At 35.1% G+C, this 26,084-nt stretch overlaps 3 protein-coding genes and 3 long non-coding RNA genes across 6 annotated transcripts; 3 read left to right on the plus strand and 3 right to left on the minus strand.

The window, feature by feature from the left end:
• Nucleotides 1–562: 562 nt before the first annotated feature.
• On the plus strand, nt 563–3,128 carry LOC110850152. The gene is made up of 3 exons (XR_002547936.2): nt 563–803; nt 922–2,107; nt 3,114–3,128. It is a non-coding gene; the product is annotated as an uncharacterized LOC110850152 (long non-coding RNA).
• Nucleotides 1,116–4,282, minus strand: LOC110849962 ((S)-2-hydroxy-acid oxidase GLO1). Its single transcript, XM_022097445.2, has 10 exons — nt 4,116–4,282; nt 3,799–3,952; nt 3,294–3,445; nt 3,065–3,185; nt 2,854–2,988; nt 2,207–2,332; nt 2,014–2,146; nt 1,553–1,672; nt 1,327–1,438; nt 1,116–1,268 (listed from the first exon to the last, which is right to left on the minus strand). The coding sequence occupies exons 1-10, from the start codon at nt 4,252–4,254 to the stop codon at nt 1,210–1,212; spliced, it is 1,251 nt and encodes a 416-aa protein (XP_021953137.1). The 5' UTR covers nt 4,255–4,282; the 3' UTR covers nt 1,116–1,209.
• A 1,110-nt stretch (nt 4,283–5,392) lies between these two features.
• LOC110849849 (skin secretory protein xP2) lies at nt 5,393–6,448 on the plus strand. The gene is made up of 2 exons (XM_022097311.2): nt 5,393–5,541; nt 5,949–6,448. The coding sequence occupies exons 1-2, from the start codon at nt 5,490–5,492 to the stop codon at nt 6,230–6,232; spliced, it is 336 nt and encodes a 111-aa protein (XP_021953003.1). The 5' UTR covers nt 5,393–5,489; the 3' UTR covers nt 6,233–6,448.
• An 11,196-nt stretch (nt 6,449–17,644) lies between these two features.
• On the minus strand, nt 17,645–18,418 carry LOC110850137. Its single transcript, XR_004834925.1, has 2 exons — nt 18,262–18,418; nt 17,645–17,893 (listed from the first exon to the last, which is right to left on the minus strand). It is a non-coding gene; the product is annotated as an uncharacterized LOC110850137 (long non-coding RNA).
• Nucleotides 18,419–19,307: 889 nt separating this feature from the next.
• LOC118435849 lies at nt 19,308–23,068 on the plus strand. Its single transcript, XR_004835034.1, has 2 exons — nt 19,308–19,430; nt 19,663–23,068. It is a non-coding gene; the product is annotated as an uncharacterized LOC118435849 (long non-coding RNA).
• On the minus strand, nt 22,332–23,985 carry LOC110850231. The gene is made up of 3 exons (XM_022097696.2): nt 23,707–23,985; nt 23,068–23,432; nt 22,332–22,761 (listed from the first exon to the last, which is right to left on the minus strand). The coding sequence occupies exons 2-3, from the start codon at nt 23,334–23,336 to the stop codon at nt 22,356–22,358; spliced, it is 675 nt and encodes a 224-aa protein (XP_021953388.2). The 5' UTR covers nt 23,337–23,432; nt 23,707–23,985; the 3' UTR covers nt 22,332–22,355.
• Between the last annotated feature and the right edge of the window lie 2,099 nt (nt 23,986–26,084).

The raw sequence follows: 26,084 nt of genomic DNA on the forward strand, positions 1-26,084 counted from the left end.
TTTTAAGTCCTGCTTCTTTTTTTCATTTGCATGTTGGCCGTCGCAAATTATACATATATGGTATGTGTCTATATCATCTCTGCGCATTTAGGACGGGTCCAGGTTGGCTATGCAAATGTTTAAATGGGATTTGAAAAAATTGAATTAAATTTACACATGTGTTATAAATGCACAAAATGAATTATTTATTTAAAGTATATTTAATACTTCCAAGAATAACCTAATACATATGTTCGGAATTTCGTCACGACGAAAATAGGATTCCCCCGAATATATAGTTCTGGATCCATGCAACCTAAGCAATAATCCATTCTTTGTAATGTCTGGTTTATTGTGAAGATATTTTTGGCACAAAAATTGCAAAGGTAGGTTATGCACATATGTATACATACGCTATTGCGAATTGCAAGCAATTTCGCTTTGCATATGTATGTATCTACAAATAAATGACTGACTAATTATGCAATTCAAGTCATTAGCATAATAATACTCAGGTGTACGTCAAGTGCCCGATTTGCATACATATTTATGGATGACTGAATATGTATATAAAGTACCGGAACCACAAACTTATTTAATCGATTGTAAGTTGATCAAAGTGGAAATCGGACATTTGATGTTAAATTACTCGTTGCAAATTGCAAATATTTACACGCGGATTAGACTTATTCATTATTTGCGACGTTACTAATACAATTAATCAAGAAATAAAAAAACGAGTAAAATGGTATCGAGAACTTTGGGCTTGGTCATTTCCATTATCACCGGGGTGATTATTATAGCAACAATTCCTCTCACCATGGGTAAGTCAATTTAAATATTTAAGTACATATACCTTATGTGAAAAGGATATCGTCTAATTGCAGGGATAGTTAACGTGTTGTTAAATTTAGGAAACTTATTTATTCTTTTTCTTCATAGGCCCGCTATTAATGGGAATGCTGATGTAACACAATACTCACGCCATACGCCACAATAGTTGGACGGTCAAAGGTTTTAGATGGAGAAAGAAATTGTGACTTATATACATACATATTTTGTATTATGTTATGTAAGTGTTAGTAAATATAAAAATAAGCTGAATCAGAAATGTTTTTAACTCAAGCAAAAATAAATTATTTTAATTTATGAAAATATTTATTTAATAAAATAATTACTTTAGATTTGACTTAATCACTTATCTTGTACTATAAGTAAGACAATTTCTGACTAAATTGGTTCGTAAAGTTCCACATAGTCCGAATTTATACTCGCCACGTTCGAAACTCCTAAAAGAATGGGGAAGCTATTAAGTATATCTAGGTCGAAATTGGTTATTCTTCCTACCTGAAAGTGCCATAGTCAAGTCGAGTTCACTTTTGAGAATTTCCAACACCTTCGTGACACCTTCCTCCCCAGCGACGCTCAGACCAGCTAACGCCGCTCGCCCCACGAATACCTGAAATTTCAGAAGCTGCATCATTGTCCACATTTTTTTTCAAAATTACGTTTCAAAATTAAATATGTAAACTTGTAATGAATCCACAAATATTTTTGTCTTTGTTTGCAATACCATTTTGGCTCCAAGTGCGATCGCTTTAAAAACATCGGTCCCCAGACTGATTCCACCGTCGAGATAGATTTCCATTCCGCTTGACGCCGTGGCAGACACAACTTCGGACAGTGCATCAATCTGTAACATTGATACATTTGCAAATAATTAAAAGTACCAATTCGTATACTTTTAATTGTTTGTAAATGTATTAGTGTTACAGTTACGGATTAATTATAGAGGTAATTCACGCAGGTCTTGTAAAATCTTGTAAAATCTGTAACTAATATAGGTATAAATATTTGTGGGAAAAATTAACTTGCAAATTTTCGTAAATTTGCTAAGATCAAGGACATTTTTTATATTCTGTAAAAGTTTGTAAAATTATTCTACGAAACTTATGGATTTTATAAGTTACAAATGACTGCGTGAATTTCCTCCATATTTTTATGACTTAAATTTAAATTAGTTTAAATATTAACCGTGGGAATAACCGAGTCCAACTGACGACCACCATGGTTCGACACGATAATGGCATCCACGCCATAGTCCGCTGCAAGCTTGGCGTCCTCACCGGTAAGAATTCCTTTCAAAATGAGTTTCATTTCTGTATGGCTAATAAACAGAAAATTTTTAAGAGGCGACAAACGCATTTTTCATTAAAAAAAAAGTTACTCTCTGATCCATTTAACTACGTCCCAAGTCATGGTGATATCATCTCTCAAGACTTTTAAAGTTTGATTCAATATTGTCCCCGAGTCAGTAGAATTTTGGTTCATGTTTGAATCAAAGTTGGCCAAACTGCATGACATCAATGACATGTCATGTTAAATTAGTTACAAATTATTAAAAATGGAACAGTTCACTCGGATATTTAGATAACCATGTAGATAACCCCGGAGAGTCTGCAAGCTTAGAAATATATGTGTTCTAAATTTCACACACATAAGGAGGATGATTTGTTTAAATACAGCAAATTCTGTAAAATGCAGAGGCCATATTTGCTGAGTCATTTCAAGCTTTTAAAATCTGTAAGTTTTGTAAAATAATTTTTACACCTTTTACAAAACATACATCCATCCGGGATTTATGTAAGTTTACAAAAATTTGTAACCTAGTTTGCTTAGAAATATTTGTAATATTTTCCAAAAGCTTGCATGTTTACAGAATTTATGAATTTTACAATGTTACAAGGCCTGCGTGAATTGCTCCAATTTTATGGAATTTTGCAAAATAATTCGACAAAATGTATTCCAAGTTTAATAGCTAACAAACATCCGACTTAATTAAATGTTTACTGATTGAGCTATAAAGCTACAAACCTTGCATTTTCCGGAAGTTCAAATCCATGTCGTAACTGATCGACTCGCTTCCCAATTATTTGTGCGTCCAAGGTAAGAACGACAGCTTCGTAGCCTGAGTTTTCCGCACGAGTGAGTAGATTGGCATTAAATGTGCTGATTTATTAGGAAAATTATTACTTTTTTTATCTATTTCTAATTTCGACAAAACTATTTCTATGTATTTGCTAACGTGTCATTTTTAAAGTAAAGTTGAAACCATAATCGGGTCTGTGGTGCAGATGCGGCGACCTCTTCGATACTGGTGGTGGCTAAAGTGCTAAGAATGTAGATGGCTCCTGCTCGTCCAGCCCCTTCAAGTCGCATAAGTAATTATGAGAAAATAAAATTTTGAAAAGGTACCGATTAAAAATAGTGATCGAAATTTGTAAAAAAAATCATTTCTATCTACATATACGTACCTGTCGCCACCGCGATTTCTCCGTCTGGATGAAACACTTTCTGCATCGAAGTGGGGGCCACGCCGATCGGTAAACTAGTAAGTTTTCCGAGTATCGACGTGGTCAGGTTTCTTATCGAAACGTCGCGAAGTATCCGTGGTCGAATTACATAACTTTGCAAGTACGAAATTTAATTATACATAATTCTTAATTATTATGTGTATTCACATCACTCAAAAACGTCGCTTCACAACTTTGTGGTTGATGCGTATCGCGAGCGACTTATTTTAAATGAAAATACAGAAACTGAAAATTAACTTGATGACAAGTTTGCAAAAAAACTTTTGCGACTCTAATGAATACCTTTTTGTGTGTCATATTTCGTAAAAAATAAAGATTCTGATTGGTTATCGTGTCGCAACTCTTCGCAAACACTGGAAAGAGGGTAAGCTACATATGTTGCGCAGCTAAGTTTACGGAGTTGACGTGAATACGCGCATTGTCAATAATTTAATAACACTCTAACCGACGGTATGCTCTCTTATTCTGGTCCAGTGTCCAACCGAGGTCTGCCTTCCCTTCGAAATATTCCCACACTCCGGCAGAATTCTTCACCAATTTTGATTTGGCTGCCGTATAAAAATCCTCGATATTGAGAAGCTCCTCGGTTGTGTAAGGTTCTGCAAAATTATTTTTGTTCGTGTGAAATGTTAAAGGTACGACAAAACTGTATAAAATTTGGACTTTTTTATAACTTGATATTTATTTATTGCTTGAAAAACGACCTACGAAAGTTTTTTAAGAAAATTCATTGACTTAATATTGGTTTCAGTGTTGTTTTACCTGGTAAATCTTGCGGCCTGTTGTAATTAACTTTTCCATAGTCAGAAAATGGCCAAATTGCGACAAACATGCCACCAATAATAATCCCAGGTACGAAAACTAATACGAAGATGAGCACGTTTCGATAAGCACAATTCATATTGGGTAAACGAATGATTCTTGCAAAGTTTTATTTGCAATTTTTCTATTAAGTTTGAAAAAATATAACTAACTGTTAGTCAAGTTTTAGCAAAGTTTTATCTCAATTCGTTTGGCATTAATTAAATAAACTGAATCTTACTTGATTTGTATGTATCCGATTTATGAACATGTTTATGTAGATCACGTTAGAATTGAATGTCAATCTCGTTCAATAAATACGTAGTTTTCATTGTATGCATATGAGGAGGATGTGATTTATGTACTCAGAATGAGAAGATGAAATGTGAAATAGATAAATAAAAGGCAGATTGAGATGGTTTCAAGTTCTTTACCGTGTGAGTAAATTGATTTTAACTTTAAGGCAATGCTCTGATCTTAAGAAAAAATAGTAAGAAAATCAATATCACGGCATGAATTTACCTATGAGTTATAAATAAATGTATACATAACGGAATCAGTGTTTCTTTTGTTTGTTTTTTGCAATATCATTTTGATATGTGTACATACATATACTGCATAAAAAGAAGTAAAAATGCATAAAAATTATTGAATAATTTTTATATTTTTCATATTTTCAAAGAATTTTATGTTTCCCTACCCTGACTAATGGGGGGGGGGTAAGATTCAGCTATATAAACTTTTATACTGCAGTATTTCAAACCAGTATACTGGTTTGAAACCTTTTTAAATATTAAAACTTTTGGACAACTGATTAAGTTAAGATTAAAATTAAGGTCTTCGATTCCTAGAAATGGCAAAATAACACGATGTCTGAAGATAATGCTGAATTCCTGAATGCATACATGTACAAATTCATGTCTCCACTTGGAAGCCGACCAGTTTATCTATTCTTTTGGTTTCCAATTTGTAAAAAAAACACACAAATAGAACTTTTGCGTCTTCAATTCATCTATTGTAAAGTGGTCTGACTGGTTTTTTGTTGCTTGAAATGCCCAAGTTATGTCGCGCATGCTGAATTACATGTAATTATTTTCAGACACATATATTAATACAGGTTGGGCTAAAAATGCGAAGTTTTTCCAAGTAAAGTTATACGTCATCGGCTACATGATAAGTAATAAAGAAAGATCTTAACCCGTAATAATTTCTAACTTGTAGAAAATGTTGATTTTCCAGTCTCAGATCTCATATATAAGGCTGGAAGCCTCAAAAATTAAACATCATTTAACGGAAACATATTCATTTACATACATTGTTAACAAAGGACAAAACATGAAAGTCGCAATGTGCACCCTTCTTGTACTCGTCGCATCATTGGTTGCAGGTGATTGAAAATTTATTATAAATTTAATCACATTTTCATAAATTTGAGAAGAATTACTAAATACTGATAGTACTGATTGAAAAATAAAGTAAAAAAAATTGTGGACTTATTTTTGACTCAACCAGTTACTGATACACTTGTTTGAAATTCACTCTTAGAAATCAGGTATACTCACGTACTTAGGTATTGATTTCTCGGTACTAAAATTGTTACCGCTTGGTATTAAAATTATTCTGGTCTACCCAAATGGTACCTTTAAATATCTAGCTATTGTTACAAAAGATTACTTATATCTGCAAATACCACTTTGGTAGAGTCATATCTACAAATATGACCTTCAAACTAAAAAAATTAAATAAGAAATAAATTTTAAATTCTAATTAAAAAAATGTAATATAATCATCCAGTGATGGAAGCGAAGGACGCATGCTACCCAGAGAACAGACGGGAGGACTGTCACATTGGTGCAGGGGCCACGGAAGAAGTGTGTCACTCGAGGGGCTGTCTCTGGTGTCCAACAAGGCAAGGCGTTCCATGGTGTTACTTTCCACAAAAGGACAAATGCCTTCCCAACAATCAAAGGGAGGACTGTCATCCAGGAGCAGGAGCCACGGAACAAAAATGCCATGAAAGAGGGTGCCTTTGGTGTCCAACTGTAATTGGAGTTCCATGGTGTTACCATGCCAAGTAAAAAGTACAAAAACCAAGTTCAGTACTTGAGAGAAAAATTTACGATCTGCTACATAGATAGTTGATTAAAAAATAAGGGATATTTTAACTACGTGTACTTTTAATTATATAATTAGAACCATTTAGCTTTTCAAGACTGATCAAAGTGTATTTGTATTTCCTGTATGTATAGTAGAATAATGAATAATGAAATCATTTCTGAAAAAATAACTCAATTGCACATATTTCTGAAGTTTTTATTAATTCAATATTGCATGAGTATAAACTGCACTATCAGCATACATGCTTGGTTCCTTATATATGTACATACATAGTTTTCCAACAGCACATAATGTTTTTACATTTTAATCTTAACATACATGAAGTGCAAACATGTACAACTTTAGTCCTGTGAACTGTATACATAGTGTGTTCATATTCATGCATACCTATATACATACATATATGCATATGTAAATAGGTAGTATAGCTAGACGCTGACGTTTGCAGATTTTCCATATGTAAATATTTAACAAAATTTTTCAAAACGTGATTAACAGATTACATATATTCTCGCTCAAAACAATCATCACGATCTTCATCAAATTATTTCTAACTTGTCCAAACGGTCCGACCTCTATAGCCACTGGTCTCAACGATTTGACGACCCTCTTTTCCCACGACCCCTTTCGTACATCCTTTCCCTTTTTAGATAGATACAAGTTTGCCCTTTCGTACACCTTGGCTGCCTCCGGGATCAAAATAAAGACAAAAAATACAGAAATTAAACTGGACAAGGGCACAAACAAATATAGCGCAATTTCCATCCGATCTCGCATCCGTATTGTCCCATAAATGCCCAATACTAGAAAAGAAACCCCAAAGAATACCAACGGCGTGGTGGCAAAATTACCAAAATTTCTATTCACGAATCCAATCCAGACCAATAATTGTCGATAAAGCTGGATCTCACGTGCTGGAAAATTTCTCTCGCTAAACACCACTCGCTTAGAATTTAAAACGCTCAGAACTTGTAGTACTTCGCTAGCCGAGGATACCACAATTAGACCAAGGATAAAGAAAGCATTTACTGCTTGGAACAACACGTTTAAACAAATTATTAAGAAACTAGCTCGAACGAGAAATGCAACCAGTTTGAGCACAAGGGATGAGAAGGACACCATGGAAATTATAATCCGTATGGGCAGGTCAAGGGGATCAGTGCGGAAAACTACGGCGGCCAGGGCAACAAACAACATGGGATAATTAGTCAGACAAAGAATAACTTTCATAGCTTGCACAGAATATAGATTCTACCAGAAGAATCGATCTTATGTATTCGAGTGACGCTTATGGAAGAACGGGGAGAGCCAACCAAATAACGCGGTGTACATTTGGCCCACCTGGGGGATGGCACCTCCGCATCATCATCATCACCACATCTCCTGGCATCAAAAAATGATGATGAAAGCACATAGGTGGCGGTGGCACCCCCATTTGTGCACAAGAACACACCATTCTGAGCTGCGTCTCCACAAATTTGATGCTCTACAAGGGTGTGTTCTGGTGCACAAATCGGGGTGCCACCGCCACCTATGTGCTTTCATCATCATTTTTTGATGCCAGGAGATGTGGTGATGATGATGATGCGGAGGTGCCATCCCCCAGGTGGGCCAAATGTACACCGAGTTATTTGGTTGGCTCTCCCCGTTCTTCCATAAGCATCACTCGAATACATAAGATCGATTCTTCTGGTAGAATCTATATTCTGTGCATAGCTTGTATTAAAATTCTGTAGTCGGGGGGACATTCCATGGAGGACGAACTTGCGCTTATATCTGGAATAAAATCAGAAATATTTGTATTACTGGACATGAAAAAATAAGCCCACCTGCAAGAAATTACTATAAGAAATTGTGTTTGTTGCATCATAGGCATACTTTCTTGCACGAGTGAAAGAAATTCCAGAAATAATAGCCATCTAGCGGAAAATCCATAGAATTACGAAGGGTGTACCGCTAGATGGCGCCTATTTCTTACCTTTTCCGCCATGTATGTATTTCTTCCAGTGACGTGCAATAAATGTGGAAAAGGAAGTAGTCAAGGAATGCTTGATTACGGTAAACAATTCCATAATACATGTTAAATATCGATGATAAAAAATCTAAAAATTTTAAAAACTATTTACAAATATCTTGAGAACTTCATTATCCGAAATTATTTTTTACAAATTCTTCTTTATAGAAAATAAGTTTGAGCTTGTAAGCATGTGTTGAAATACAATAAACCTTATTAAAATATTACCATAAGCAAATTTCTTCAGGTCCACAATCGGATTTATGCTATTTATTATAATTACAGAATTATGAACTATAATGAATGCAATAGATACGAAACAAATATGAAGAACTGTTAAGACTAGAAGGATGTAAATTCGAATAATTTCCAAATTCTGTTCCTGATTTTCAAACCTAAACACATTTTTCCACAACCACCCCTTGTAGCACAAACTCGAGAATTACACGGGAAAAACACCTATTTTCGGACACCGAATTTCGTGATAAACGCGTGTTGATTTGGTGTAAAAGTTGGTGAATTTTGGGGGTAATTGTCGCCAAATTGGGGTGTAAAACTCGTTTAAAACTCGTGTTGTAAACGTAACAAAACCATAAACTAACACGTGGAAAACTCGTTTAATTCACGTTTAAAATTAGATACTATCTCGTGTAATTTTCGTGGTTCCAGATTCTCCATACACGTATTTTATGCTAAATAAACCCAACAATTACACCAATTTTAATTATATAAACCAGCTTTATTTTAATTTAAATTGCTTTATGATTAAAATAAATAACAAAATGATGAAATAGTCCAAGAACTACTCATCTGGTTGGTCATCGGGTTCAGACTCGACCCTTGGGAGTATTCCATCACTATTAAAATATATTATCAATGAATCATTAAGTTTAGATTTAACATAACTATGTAATGTGTAGTTACTTCGGATTGCTCTTCTTCTTCAATCTTTTAGGTGCACCTTTCAAATATTCTTTAATTGTAGTTTCCATCTCGTCATCGGAGACGAGCGTTAATGGTAAACTCGCACGAACCGCATCTAAAAAAATTATACTTCCATTACACTAAATTTCTGTACATATTTACGGTAAGAGCTAATTTACCAAATACAATGTGTCTCATCCACGCATCACAAAACGCGATTTTGCTGCCCCTGGACCCAATCCAGTTGTAATGCTGCATCAATTCGTCCGCACAAAGTCTTGATAACACACGGCGTGTGCAGCTTCCGATATTGCTTACTTTTCTCTGAGTTAATTTTACAATCTGAAATTTAGCATTTAGATTTTGCTAATTATTTAACTGTACATTACATATTTTTAGACGCAACGAATGGATTAAGATTATTTACCAGTGATTCTCGGTTACTTGGGACTGCATAAAAATTAGCAGCATTACTAACATCGACCATATTCTTCAGTGGAATTTCGTGCCGAACTTCATCTTGCGGCTTTCTCTTTCCATCTAAGTTAAGCAATATCGCGTCAAGTGTCTCCTGGATGTTACGATTTTGCGCTTTTAAAATGGCCACATTTCTGACCACCCAACTCTGAAATTGATTTCCTGCGCAAACAAAGACAGTGTTAGCTAACTATGCAGAAATTTTTATTGCTACTTCCCTACCAGAAAGTGAAATTTCGTCTTCACATGAGGACTGGGATGTATTTGTTGCGTCTCCCTCTGGAACTGGTGGTGCAGTTACTGGCTCGTTTTCATTCATAACACCGAGGAAGTGAACCATTTCGGTGGAAGCTGAACATCCAGGAATATCCATGTCCGGTTCCGGATTTCCAGTTTCTGATACTCCGGGCAAAGATGATCCGTTTTCCGTAACTGAAACGTAATAGCATTATTAATTAATGGAAGGTAAATAAATGCTGAGAAATAAACTTTGCCAGTGTAACCCACCTAAACACAATTTAAACGGGATCTTACTGGACTCTTTAATTTTACTGGGCTTTATTTTAGGAATTGATTGTCCTTTAGTTGTGACTTTCTTAGCTGCCGGCGTAATCAAGAGTGACTTCACATTTTTCACTGAAACATTATTTTAAAATAATTAATGGCATGTGTAAATATACAGTCACCTAATATGAAACAATTCTGTAATTATTATTAATTATTATCTCATAACGGTTCTTACTTAAGTTATCATTAGGCGCAGGAGGCGGTGGCAGTGTAGAGTGACAGTCATCCCCTTCACTTTCCGAGCTCTCATATGTATTGGGCGCCTCTTGACGAATTCGAATTTTACCATCGCCACTCCCAACCTCTGCGTCGGACTGGTCCATTACTTTGGGAAGCTTCTTCACCGCCTCATGATAAGTGACTGCGTAATAAAAAAAGTCTCAATAAAAAAGAATTAATCAATATTAAATGAAACTTGAAAGCTTTAATAGCTCACCAAATTTGTGTCCACCACCAAGTAGCTTGACATCATGGGTTGACCAGTTTGACTCGGGGGGCATATGTAGGCCAACAGCTTTCACAATTCTGCTAGGATTTTTGTAATTGGGCCACACGCACTGAGTATTATTCTTACATAACCACGCACTAGTGACTACTTCAATTTCCTCCGTCTCCAAAAATTTGAGTAGCACAAAATGTTCGCTCATGATGATTCAGATAAATGAATAAGGGGCGCACCAAAATATTCTTCACCGTACGGCAACAAAATCACTTTTTTGACGATTTCAGAAATTTTAATGCACTCGACTGGTCCAAGTCTTGATAATAAATAAATATTTATGGTAGATGATTCACAAGGAGTTTTGTAAAAATTAATTTTGTTTTGAAATCGTCGTCCAAGGAAAAATTCTCCTGTCTCTCCCTGTAGAAAAGTATTTATAATAATAACAGCGCCGTCGCCTATCTCACAAGCACTATCACCAGGTCCTCCAGCATTTAATTTAAACACCTGGTGTTGAAATTTCTTGTAAAAAACGGAGCAATTAATATCAAAGTGAGAGTTATGATAAGACCAGGCAGAGTAGAGAAATGGATGGAGTGGAGTGGAGTTGACGTGGTGGTGGGTTTGGTCTTCCCTCTCTAGCAGTCTTCTGTGCACCTGCTGCAAGGGGCAATTCGTAGATCGCACCAGCTTTTTAATTTCTTGCAGTTTATTTTCGAATTTAAAGGCACTAAATTTGTCAAGTTGACCGTGATTAATGCAATCATTCGCTAAGTGCAAAAGTCCGTGGACATTAAATGACATGTTTTCACGGCCATAAAGCATATCAAAATACTTAAGAAAAGCAACTCATTCGCATAATTATTATGAGTGACATGAAGTGTTTTATCAGCCAGAATTGTTATTGCAACATGAAGGGAAAGAAAATTTTGATATAATGGTTTCGAAATTGTCTGTTTCAAAACTACTGGTCCCGTGTATAAGATGAATTGGCGAAATTCGGTTGCTTTCCAATGATCTAAATCTTTTAATTTGCGAGGTTTGCGAGCAAATTCGTGAGGAATGTACTTTTTTAGTTTAACTAGTTTTTCTGAAATTTCTTCAATCTGATTTGGCCGTAATCTGGCAGGACATTTTTTTCCTTTTGTCAGCAAATGAAGAATCTTACGCACAATTCCTAGACATACTAAATGCATGTATTCACCAGGCGAGCCCTTAACTAAATCTAAATCAGTTTTTTCCATAAATGAGTATTCATTATGATGCTGAGGATCACTTTTTTCACGATGTGTTATATTTGTTCTTTCTGGGTGTATATCATACGGAAATATTACGCGGTTTTGATAATAAAAACCTTTTATAGTACAGCTTCCACATGAACTGTACCCAGTGTGACACTTTGTTCCGAGCACAAATGCACGCGCTGGTGCATCACAAATTAAGGCACTCAACTTTACTTCATATTGAACGCCATTAATTAATAAAGGTCTAGGCAATTCTTGCAACTGCTGAAGAAATGGCGACAAAAACTCATTCACTGAATTTGGTTTCCCCTGTCCAGAATAAATGCCAATGACGAATACATTTTCATTTATTGCGCCTAAAATTGGCCAAAATTGATGTGATGAACTGTGATATAAAGGTATTCCGTCAATGTTTATTTCACTTTTGCACTACTTTGGCCATTGTATAAAATTATTTTACGGATGGATGTGATCCAATCAAACGTGCAGTATTTTCCTGGAGGAATATCAATAATAGTTGTTGTCCTTGGAGTTTGAAGTAACGTCCTGCAATCGAGGGGTAAATATTTGAAACAATGATGACGGTGCAGAAGTTTTAACAAATCAGTCGTTGCTGTGGCGGTGGTGTTGTGAGTTATTGTCCAATTTCTTAATTCAGCTTTAAAATCAGTAACTGATCCACCTTCACTTTCGTCACTTGCACTGCTGTTATCACTTAACAGTGACCTTACACTAAAATCACTATCACTTTCAATTTGATCTTCATTGTCAGCTACGGCCAACGATGAAACTTTATCCTCAGACGCCGGATTGTCAACAAAGTTTGGCGATATTGGTGGGTGCACAGTTTTAAAAACTAAATTATAATCACTTATTGCACCGCTAATGTTTCTTTGTATTTGTCTATCTCTAGATTTTTTCATTTTTTCTAAATATTTAACTTAGAAAAATGTATTCCATTTAAATGACATGTTGGCCATCCTGCGTTTAAGTTTAAGTTTAGCGGCGACAGATGAATTGGGTCATCGTAAAAATGCACGAATTTACTACGTGTAAATCACGAGTATTTATTCAATGTCGAAGCTAAAAATACACGTATTCGATACTCGTGTTTTAATGTGGAATATACACGTGTTTCATGAATTGTTTAGATTTAAGTATTTTGTAGCCGAGAAAAACACGAGTATTACCAAAAAAGTTACACCAGTTTGACACGGACACCTAATGCATACGATTTTACACCAATTTAACACGCGGAATTCTCGGGTTGAGCTGCTAGGGACACTAAGCGCAGAAAGCAGTAAATTGCGTGAAACACAAATCCTCCGAATGCAAAATGGACAAAGGTGCTTTGCCTCTTGGACAATTGGACATAAAACACTTTTTGTCGCCGAACTGACACCCGGAGTGGGATTGGATTTCGATTTCGAAACTGGTCTACGAAGGTTTTGAAAACGTGCCACATTTCTAAAAATTACTGAAACTTATTTAGTAAGTAAATGATTTTATACATACATACATGAATTTACATATGATCATTCAAGCAGTTGTCCTACTCGTTCAGAGAATGTCTAAAAACAAAACCAAGAATAAAACAAGATACAATGCTTTGAATAAGGTGGGCATATGACAAAATTAAATTATTCATTTAAATGGGATACATTTACCAGAAGTATGGACAAACTTAGGATTAGCTTTTAAAAAGATGGCACAAATTTTTATGATAGAATATTTACGATGGTAAAAAGGTTTATGATATAGCCTTCAATGGAGTAAATACTTATCCGAATTTAATTTTTTGACCTTTAAGCTCGAATGTAAGGAAGTTACATATGTATTTTTGATATTCAGATATGTGGCATGGTTGTTCCAGAGGCAATGTATGTACATACGTACAAGTATGTATAATTAAAGTTATCTAGGTACATGAGAACCAATTTAAATAGAAATGCAAAATGTTGAAAGCAACTGGCTATACATCCAAGGCTTGAATACTTAAATAAGTCCCTAATTAAATGAAATTAAATTAAAATCCATAACAAACAAAGTAAGAAATTCGTCTGGAATATTCTAAGGAGGAAGGTTTCGCTACTGGCCCCTGTCAGATCTTGATGTCCTTTGGATGTCTCGTAGTACCCCAAGAGTGAACAGAAATCTACAACTGGCTTGACGCCATGGCCACACGTGCGCCTGCCAAACCCACTCAAAAGAAGCAAAAAATCCCTGTTTACGTTCGTTCCAACCTTGATATAATTTTTTAGTTATTTCAAGAAAATTCCTGCATTATTGTGCAGAGGTGTTTTGTCGTATGCAGTATTAAATTCAAACGTTTTCGAAAAAATTGAAAACATTTTTAAAACTTGACTTTGATATTATAAACGAACTATCTGAAGTCACAATTATGCTAGAGTTTTCAAAATCCGAGCAAAACATGATTTTTTGTAAGCCCAAAAAAGGCACAAAGGTTTTTTTTCGTTTGAGTGGGTGTGGCGAGCGCAAACAGACACATGGCATAGAAGCACTGCAGATTATCTGTATTATTCATTCAAGGCCTGGCATAAAACAGCAAAATGACAAATATCCAAGTGCCATCAAGTGTGAGATGGGCAAGAATTCAAGGCTTTCCACATTAGTTTCTTAATGCTCGATTTTTTTAACCATTAATATGAGTATATATTAAATATTAAGAAGAAAAAGTACCAAAGTCATGTCGGCGATTTTGACCAGTAGCCAGCGTTTTTATTATTTATTATTTTGATTATCTCGTACATAATATAGGAATATTCAAAACTATTGGAAAGTAAAGAAAATGAGTTGAACAATGGGGCAAGGATTGGCGAAATCGAGTTTCTAATCGATCCTAACCTCCATGCAAAGCCTAAAATTATATATAAATTTTCTTAACATACTGGTGTATTTGCATAAATATCACTTTTCATTGGATGTAGGGAAACAATTCTTTCGCATGTTTACATATAATTTTGCTACTAAATATTAGCCTTTGAGATGTTCAAATTCGTAAATAAATGTTCAACCCATTTTTTGCGAACTTGCGTCCTTTGTTTTTGTTAGTGGCGCTAACGATAAAAACTTGTAATAAATAGAGTTAAATTTAATGCACCACCGAATTAGTTGAAACTTGCCACAATTTTTAGCTGAATTTGCCACTGGATGAAATTTTTCCAACTTTGGCCTTTTTAGCCACCAACTTAGATGGTGGTTAAAACAAAATTAGATGAGCTGCCATTAAGATATTTGATGACGTTAAATATGGATATAGGATACAAATACAATGCACAATTTGCAATACTATGATTTACTGATTTATAATTATTTGCCTATATAGTTTTAAAATGCAACTGAAATAACAATGAGCGCTTTTTTAGTTTTACAGCTTTAACACTTTTCACCCAATGGAACGGTTTTAGCTTCCGGTCGACCAACATCTAAAGCGTATTCTGGATTGCTAAGTCAACTATATGCCAACCGTGTTCTATTAAATACACACGGGACGTGAACATGTAGAATTAGTCCATTGATTGGTGTGAACCATCCATAATCTTGTGACGCTGGCGACGCAGGAATCGAAAATTGTTGATGACCTGTCCGTATTCACCCGTAATGTAATCCGCAATTTGTAAATTTTCTTCTTACACCATCCTCTTTCAAAGGAGGTTGGCGTGAAAAAGAGACAAAATAATGCCTAACGTTTGGTTCATCTTTAGATGTATTATACCTGGTGCTTGGTTTTGAATTATTCCAATTGAAAGCATCGGTCTCAAGTCTGAGCGAAATATTTGGAAATTGTAAATATTTTGTGGTTTTTATATGCAGGGTCTCTTTGCTGCGATCAATCTTTGGTTTGACTTAACATATAGGAGATGACAAACGAGTCATCTTACCCAAGCAACCTCAATGCGAATTTACTGCGAATCCCAATGCAAGTTTATGCAATTTTTGTGCATAAAAAGTTGTAACCATTAATTTGTACAAGATTCGTGCAAAATTTGTATCAATTTTTGTGCTGCTAATAAATTAGCACAAGAAATCCACGAAACTATCACAAATTAATTAGTAGCAAATTATTACAAAGGAACAAGTGAAGATTTAGTGCGTATTTGTTAGCACTAAATTTTCATGAGATTTCTTGCACCAAATTCATGCATAATTCGTACCTGGGAAATTGTACAAACTCAAAATGCAGTAAACAGGTGCCAGCATATTCACACAAAATTTGTACCGATTATTCTGCAATAATTTACTACTAAATTAGTATCATTTTTCTATTCGCGATTAAATAAACAAACCTCAAGTCAGTTATTCTTTTTGCCATGCCGTGACATCAACTCCATCATCTCTTCTCCATTTTTAATTTCCAACCAAAAAATTTGTTTCGACAGTTATGGTCGAAAATCAAAATCCTATTTCGGATAAAAGTTCGTATTCCTCGAGTTTGAAGGCGACAAATGAGTGGAGATTGTGCCGTCTACGTGGATTTGGATTTGGACGACTCATGGCATGTGATATGTCGAAAAATACGGTAATTACATATATACATATTGTTGTTGGCTACTTTTGCATTAATATATATTCGGGTTATTTATGTAAATATACGTTTTGCTTAATTTATAGATTCATACGTGGGGAACACATACAAGGAATAAACCTATCGACTCATGTGATAACGGCAAACGGGATAGCCCTAAATTATCAGCAAAAGAGCCTGAGGTGAATAATGAGGCATTTCTCAGGAATTCATTTTAATTTAGTCTTTCTCTATACGCCGAAAGTACGTATTCTACCGAATAATTTCGGTAGTTGTCGTTATTGACAATTGCTGCTTGGGTAGTAATTGTCAATAATATTGGAGTTGACACCAGTATGCCAGAGCGTTTGTGCTTATAATTAAGCATTGAGTGGACTACGGATTTACCAATGGTACTTGGGATCTGTGAATTGTTGTTTTCCAGCGCCTGGAGGCCTCCAAGGGAAACAATTGGTGGATGGTTTGTGAGCGATGATAGGCCAAAAAGCTTTTAGTTGAGTTGTTGAGCTGTTGAGACAATTTTGCGTAACTCGGTTAGAATCATTCTTGTTTTAGTAATCCCCACTCCACTAATTTAACAATTTCGTCTTTCATACTTTGGCTGATGCCTAAGATAATATCAAATGTAATATGTACGTCAGTTCATATGTATGTGTTGCATATGTCGTACAAATATGTCCATATATATCCGGATAATTAAATTATAATTATTTAGAGATTATTGTAAATTGTGCATTGTATTTGTATCCTGTATCCATATTTAACGTCATCAAATATCTTAATGGCATCTCATCTAATTTTGTGGTAACCACCATCTAAGTTGGTGGCTAAAAAGGCCAAAGTTGGAAAAATTTCATCCAGTGGCAAATTCGGCTAAAAATTGTGGCAAGTTTCAACTAATTCGGTGGTGCATTAAATTTAACCCTAATAAATACTGGTCTGGTACTCATATTTTTTTATTCTGTAAATCTTAATTATTATGATAACCTCATGTTCTAAAAAATGTGTTGGCCAACGCTAATTTAAACGTACCTACATACATATTTTTTCAACGAAAAAAACGAATTTCATCTCAACCCAAATGAAAGTTTATGATTCAAAATCTTTTCTAATCAATTTCTATGCATGTTAATGAATTAAAATCTTGGCTCGCATCGCTACAGTATTAAACTTTTTATTAACAATCGTTTTTCATGCAAAGAGAAGTAAAATGTTAAATCAGAGATATTCCATCAATTAAATAAATTCTGCATCAAGGTTGGTAATTACAACATTGTAATCCAGCATAGCACTCCCCAGGCCCTTGGTGCAGGTCGAAGCCATCATCGGCACAAAAGTCCGAGCAAATTGTTCCCTCCATCTGCATTGTCATGAGAATTGTGCACTCCTCTCCAAGCCCTTGCGAATCTACATGCATGATCATACATAAATTCAATGAGATAATTGCAATATCGAACTTTATTTACACATAACTACACTTGGCACACACATTTCTGAACAAATCGAGTCAAAATTGGTTAAGAATCGAAATTATTTACGAAAAAGTCAGTGTAGGGAATTAGAATTGGACTCCAAGTAGATAGTTGCATCATAGGTGCCTTGCAAAAAGCCCAAACAATTGTACAATATTTTATTAAATTTATGAATATTTATTTATTTATTTCTGAAAAACATGCTGGATGTGAATTCCACAAATTATTAATCAAACATTACATATTTCCTTAAGGGAAATCGTGTTAAGGAAATTGTTTAAATACATATGTGTAAATTCTTACCAATCTTATCAATCAGGGAAATCAGGATGAAAACGGATGCAAAAATAATCAACCTCAAAACTTGAATCGATTTCATTTTTATCATAAGAATTTTTCACAAGTTTCTGAAAATAAGTATTTATATCTGTTAGGAGAAAATATAAAAGTATCCAATTTTTTCTTTCGACTTATATATACATATATTGCCTGAAAAAATTGGGTTGACGTTGACGTTAACGTGAGTTATTTCTGGCATGGAAATTTGTTCTTTTCTTTGTTCTTGTCCTAAATATGGGAAGACAATGCACAGGTTACTAACCAAGAATTAATTGTACCCGAATAATAAAATGTATTTGGGTTTTGGTTTACAATACTTTTATTATATAAATTTTATTCTTTAAGGTATGAGGAATTGGAACTACATAAATGAGCACAAATGTATTTATTTGTGTATGCTATTAGAAATCCAGCATTAAAATAATACCAAACGGTATTCATACATATATTTACGTTTGACTTAACAAAAGTGGTCGTGATAAGTAATACCGCATGGTTACAGCAATGCCACATTTTTACTACTGGTATAATGTTATTTCCAAGTGGTAGCGAACACCGAGAAATCAATACTTGAGTGACATGAACATATGTAAGTACAAAGAAGTTTGTAAATAATTACCAACGTGCTTGTCTGCGCTACGATTTTTGAAATTTCAGGGTAATTTTATATGTGCAAATATGTATTTAATATTATGCGTTTATTTATCTGTGTGTTAGTATTTAAATAATGCCTACCTTTTATTTTCGTATTGATAATTCAAAATTTGCTGTTTTTGTAACAATTGGCTGAAACCCTATGTACTCCTGGAGGCGTAATACATTAATTGCTGAATTGACAAGAGATGCCGAATATCGACTTGTTTACGACGTGTGTGACCACATTTTCAATCGTGAAAACATGTTTTTCCCACTACTTAATTGATTGACATTGATAAAACCGAATAATTAATTGATAACTGCATACATTGAGACAAACAAAATACTCAAAGTAGTTTTCCATTCGCTGTTCAACTTGGGTATATAAACGACACAAACTTATTTAAATAAAGCTTTGAATTAAGAAGCATAAGATGATCAAATTTGGTACTTGTTTAGTCTTGGCGATATGGACCGTTGTGTTTTTGTCTGCAGAAGTAAGAAGAGAGTATTCTTGGTATCCTTAGTATTCTTCGTATTGTAAAATAAGTTACATCGGTTAAGAGACTTTTTTAGCGTCATAAGATTTTATCTTAAAAAATAGTTACCTACGTACATACTAAGGTTACAATTTTCACGAAGCTAACCCTTCCTGTTCTCTTAGTAAACTGTTTTACGATACTCAGGATACGAAAATAATTGTGAATATCAGTATATTTATTTACATAGGTACTCTGCAATTGCCAGTGGAATGTGTATGACGTAAGCTACCAAGACGCGTTGGGCATACTCACATCAACGTGTTTAGTATTTCGCATCGCAAATCATTCAGAAAATAGCGAAATAAATAAATAATTAAGATGAATAAAATAAAAACTGTGTATTATAGCAATTTGAATTTTCCAACAAAAATGTAATTGTTTTCAAGCAAAACGTTTGTCAGAATTTTATACAAATTTCAGAAAACTAAAACTTGTGCAGGTTATATGTTAACACATTCAGATTTAAAGTTTATGTTACGCTGACCAAAGTTATCGTGGGTATGCTCAACCTTATGCTTATAAATAGCTTACAATATTAACCTCTTACATTTCCTCAGGTTTCCCATGTTATCTTCGAGCACCAAATTTGTGGAGACGCAGCTCAGAATGGTGTGTTCCGGTGCACAAATGGGGGTGCCACCGCCACCTATGTGCTTTCATCATCATTTTTTGATGCCAGGAGATGTGGTGATGATGATGATGCGGAGGTGCCATCCCCCAGGTGGGCCAAATGTACACCGCGTTATTTGGTTGGCTCTCCCCGTTCTTCCATAAGCGTCACTCGAATACATAAGATCGATTCTTCTGGTAGAATCTATATTCTGTGGGAGAATGGGCAATTTCAATAATTGCGTAACCCAGCAATACTTGCAGTAATGGGCCGACTAAAGTCAAGGCCAAGAATATACGATCTCTAATGCACGAATTTAGAATTTTTTCCAGCACTTTTACACTTCTATAAAGTGACAACTTCCCATCTTGTCCCTCAAGTCCTTTACAGTCCAGCCATAAACAGCCATGCCCGTGCCAGTGGTCGAGATTACGTAGTGCGCGCCTGAAACAGCAACAGTTTGATATCCAACAAACTCAAGAATGACCAATCCGACCGGAATCAATGTCCCGTTCCATTCTGAGTTGCACAACAATGAAGAAAACAAGGGTGGAAAGCACGGCCAAATAATGCACAGCAATGCCACGGAAATGGGGACAAGCCAACTTCCAGAGTAGACCAGATTCACTAGTATGGCTAAGCATTTATGTAGCCTCCCCGGGAATACCTTTGTCTGCAAGTTGTAAATATTTAAGTGACAGTCTATAACTTTTGAAATTTTTACAGATGTAGATTTTACAGTAGATTATACAGACCTTTCCTGGCCTCAATGTAGTTTAACAGTTGACCCGGCGTGGGATCTCGATTGATGTCGAAAAGGAGGAAGAATGCTAAAAAGTAGGCGCCACTCAACGCCGTTCCCACAACGGCCTGATAAAATGTGACGATTTCATTAAAATTGATACCATTTGGCATACAAGATGGAAGGCGTGGAAAGTAATCCAAAAATATGTTACGGTTTGTTTCCCTGTTTTGGTCGGTATGAACAGATCTTTGTCTTTATTGAACGTTAGAAAGAGACAGTTGTAGAAGTCTGCAATTTTGAGGAAGCGTTTGATACCGTGGAATGTATGGGAAAACATTTTTTGTAGATTTTAAGGCTTAATAAGTATTGGGTGTACAAATATGTAGAATGTCTGGGAAATTTTAGGAGGCAGTTCAATTCAGGCAGGTCTACATTTAAGTTTACTTAAAATTTTACTGCTCAAGATTTACCAGAACGACTTACTCGAGATCGGAAGTGAAATGTTTGAACACGTGTGTATAACATACACACGTATTTTAGTGCAACTTCGCTAGTTATTGACTAGTAGTCAGTTAAGGTGGTATAGTATGCGGGTTTTGAGTTTGAATTGTTGATTGTTGAAGGCGATTTTGAAACCTGTTCATCTCCGTGAGTTTTTCACAATATGAAGATTTTAATGCACCTAAAAATTGTTGATTTTTACAAAGTTAGAATGGTGTGATGTTGATTTTTGTCTTCCAAGAGAAATATTTAAGTTTTACTGATTATTTTTCGTCTATTTTATATTTATTTTCTCAAAATCTCCATTTGAATATATGGAAGAAGGGAAAGTTGAGACACAACAATTTAAACTCAAAACCCGTATACTATACAACCTTAACATTTCCCGTGTGTTCCTCTGTACATTATGTGTCTACGTACATAACAAGTGATATCAAATCAAGCCGTATTTTATTCAAGTGTAAATATGTACGTATCGGTTTGCAAAACTAGCTCTAAATAAATATATGTATGACACAGGAAGCCGCTAAGCTATTATGAATGTGTGTAAATATTTAAACGGTATCAAATATACATATAGGTAAGTATGCTAATACCAAATATAGATTCCACTTGCATTGAGTTACTTCAAAGTTGAGTCAATATTTCAAAATTTATTTTGTCCAATATTTCTTCATTATATACATCTGTATTTGTGCATGCACACATTTGCAAATGTTACAATTTAATCTGACTAATATCGCAAATTCTGCGCGTCAAGGGAGTAAGTACGTATTCCTTGATGTGTTTGATCGGCGCGTAGTTTCGATGTTTATTCGGTTGTGCAATAAAATTAAGATGCGCGTTGCTTAATGAAAAAGCATATTTTTTAATGTATATAAATTCAAATTTTAAAATCATAAATAGTCTTAATCATAATTTTAAAATCATAAATCAATTTTAAAAATCATAAATTCAAATTTTAAAATCATAAATAGAATCAACAAAAATAGACATAAGCATGAATTGAATCCGTTAAGTTATTTTACCCCAACAATAGCAAATTAACGATTTGTATAGAGCAAAAATGCTGCACGACCAGCGGTGTCAACTCGTCCACGAAATTATTCCCAAACCTCAATCTAACCTGGGTCAGGGATCTTGCAAATCTTGTCTCCAATTTCCCCCTTGCCCTGATCCTAACTCCGTCCAAGTAATCGGCACTTTTCGAGTAAAGTTTTGCCGACCCGGTGAACAACACCATGTTGAAAAGGATGCCATCCACCATCCCAAAAAATACTACGAGCAGATGGGTCAGCTGCATGGCGTCGAAGTGCTTCACGCATGCGTACGTCGTAATAATTTGGATGCCTGGAACCGTCGCGGCGAAGACGGGAAAGATTCGGAATCGCGTGCATGAATTCAAGAGCTGTTCAAAAACTTGGACTTGCCTGGAAAAAATAAAAAAAAATGATATTGCGGATACAATTCGTTCGCTAATTTACACTGTTAGAACTCTGGTATAGTCAAGCAGGTATTGATTCCTCAGTATTAAAGTTACTAGCGCTAGGTATTAAAATTATACATCCGTAAAACATTGGTACAGATATGGAAAAACTTTAATAACGAGCTATATCAGGACGACTTTGATAGAGTCATATAAATACCGCTTGGTATTATTTTAATACTGGATTTCTAATGGTGTATGTAGTCAATTGTAAGAATACAAATAAAATTCTGATCTGTATGTAGCTTACCTATACCTTTTGCTGAATTTTACCGTGTTATCTTCACAAATTTTCTTCAGCTCGATCCACAAATGGATTGTTCCCGCCATGAGAGTATAAATGGAGTAGAAGCCTCCCGACAGAATCATGTATAAGAGTTGTTTCATCTCGAAAATAGCCAAGAGAATTCTGACACCGGCAAAATACATGCCTGCTGCATGAATGGGTGTGTCACACTGATTCCTGGGTAGAATAGCGGACCCAAGGAAGGGAAGTTGGCAAGGAAATATCAGAATCATAAGGGCAGTCCCGAACGGAATGATGAATTCGGTCCCTGTCACCAGAATGCTGAATAGGTTGTTTACACGTGTCAGTAGTTTTAGTTAATTGCACACCTGGAAAATATTAACATAAATTGACTGTAATTACAAGATTAGTGAAGAATTAAGCCTTGCACTTAGAATGAAAATTGACACCTTATTGATCGCTTAGGAAATGCATAGGTTAATTATTCATGAAGATTTCACAAGGCAATTATGTGCATCATGAGATGAATTTTATCGATTTTTACGGGGTAAGTTGAGACGACCTGGCCTTCGCTCCCTCAAATGGAGTCCTCTTTTTACGTCGCTGGTAATGCTAATACATACCTTTTTATGAAATTCTTACCGGAATTTACACCATTTCCATCTTCCCCAAGAACGACATTGATCAACTGAATGGTTGCCATGTCAGGTCCCCATTCATACGTGAATCCCACCCCGGCCAAATACAGCAGCGTCGAAAATAAGGGGACAATCTTATTCGCCGTGTCAACTTTTGATGTCCAAAGGGAGACTAATTGGAAAGCGATGTAGACAGTATTTCCCGCCGTGAAAGTTCTCCCAATATAGCGTTCCCTTCGCCTCGAGGGGCCCACCCTGTTACGAGCCTTGTCCCAAGTGTAGTGAAACCCATGGGACAAGTCGGATAGGGAAAAGTGTCGTTTCAAATGCGTAATCAACAACCGTCCCAACATTCTATTTGCTACTGAGATTATCCAGGAAATAGGCCTGTAAATATATGAGCCAGGAAAATATGGAATTATGTATGTACATTAACGTGTCAAATATATGATATGTGAAATGTATTTAACCATATCCACAAGGTTGACTTGCGGAGATGATTAGATAATTAAAGTGGAGTGTGGAGTTTAATTAGTGTTAAAGCATTTGGTTGTTAAAGTGAAAACACTCGACAGGGTTTCTCACGTCAAGTTTGACATGTGGAAATAAATTTTGTATAAATATGATTTGGGAGAGAATTAAGTTTTATATTAATTGATAATGACAATGTCAAAGTTTGCGGGAAACAGACGTATAATGAAGGCCTCCCGGTAGATGTTTTCAGGTTTTGGCCAAATTAGTGTCAATCGATTACAAATTTAATTTACAGGGACATTATCTGCCAATGCTCAGCCTTCGTGGAAATACTAAGTAGGTACTTGGGGCAGCCTTGGGCATATAACTTAAGAATAAATTAAAATTATGACGTAATTATGATTTACTTAATTTATAGGTTATTCAGGAATAAGTCATAGGAACTTCAGATGTACATATAGGTAATTACAAATCAAGTCCCCGTATATCTTTATCAGTATTTACATCCAAAGTGGAAAGAACGTCTCATAAAGTTGAAAAAGTTTATTTTCAAAATCTGCTGCGCGTTTTCTCCTCTTCGGATGCACATCTCTGCCAAACTTGGCCATTAGGGGATCGTGCTTTTTGCAGGTTTGAGATTAATTAAAATCGTGATCACTTCATATGTATTAATTTGATTAAAATTGGAGAATACCTCCAATGTTATTTAGCTAAACTTTACGTAAATAATTCACTGGTGCTGAAATTGAGTCGAATCGTTCAAATTCCGAAATAATAGAAAATTCATCGCCTACGCTGTTCGAAATCCGGGTGACGCTTACTCGAAACCCTGGTCTAATTATTTCTGAACTAAATTGATCCACATTAGATTCCGCCATTTGGTTTAGTTCCAGCTTTGTTATTCAGACTGGCATAAAATTACCGGATGTCTTATCTTTCAAGGAAATCAGTTTATTCGAACTTAATAAATAAAGTAGTACGAAATCATTGTCACCATTACGTCGTAGACATTTCCGTCTTAACGGGTGACCAAATTATGTCCGAGTGATTAAGTATGTATCACTATGAGAATAGCGGCATGATTCGATTTTCCAAAGTAATTAACAAAACTTGGTGATGCGAAGTGAGATTGCATATTTAAGTTAGCAGTTTGATTGTGGTACATAAATAGATACGTATTTACCTGGGATTTTGGAGCTGTGTCGCAAAACGAATGTGTAGGAAACTCTAATATTCAGTTCTTTAATGAAAGTTAAAGTTTATAAAGTTGACCTTTAAAAATTACGATTAATATAAATTACGTACATTTTCTTATGCAAATTAGTCGAGAAGCATGTCAAGCTTAGTGTACAAATTACGTTTTAGAACGAGAATGAAAGAGTAGCTTAAAGTGAATGCTGATTAAATCTTAAAGCTGCTGAATTAAATAAACTTTAGTGTTAATTAGCACAGTGAAAGTCGTAAACTATGTATGAATATGATAATTGAGAACGCTTAATGTCGAATTAGAGTTAATTAATGTCATTTATCTGTGTCTAACGCGTTGGCTGAGTGTTTAATATTGTGCACGTGTACATAAATTTAACGTAGGAACGAAACATACTTCCATAAATAAGTATATGGATACATACTTTTAAAGTGTATGCACTCATCTCAAACGGCACGAAGCGATTACTCCGCAATAAATATTTACGTTTTGCTTATTAGCTTTCACTTTCTTGTGTCAACTGGATGCAAATGAGATTGACGGATTTGGCGAAAAATAAATTTTCACCAAAATGGTAATTAAATGTCATGAAAATATTTGACTTTATATACACACATATGTACAAATGTAAGTGTATGCACATATGTACAGTATGTAACTTATTTAATGCTACGATTTTTAATTTCAAATTCAACTTCAAT

This window comes from Folsomia candida, unplaced genomic scaffold, assembly GCF_002217175.1.
Source record: "Folsomia candida strain VU population unplaced genomic scaffold, ASM221717v1 Fcan01_Sc005, whole genome shotgun sequence".
Taxonomy (NCBI): Eukaryota; Metazoa; Arthropoda; class Collembola; order Entomobryomorpha; family Isotomidae; genus Folsomia; species Folsomia candida.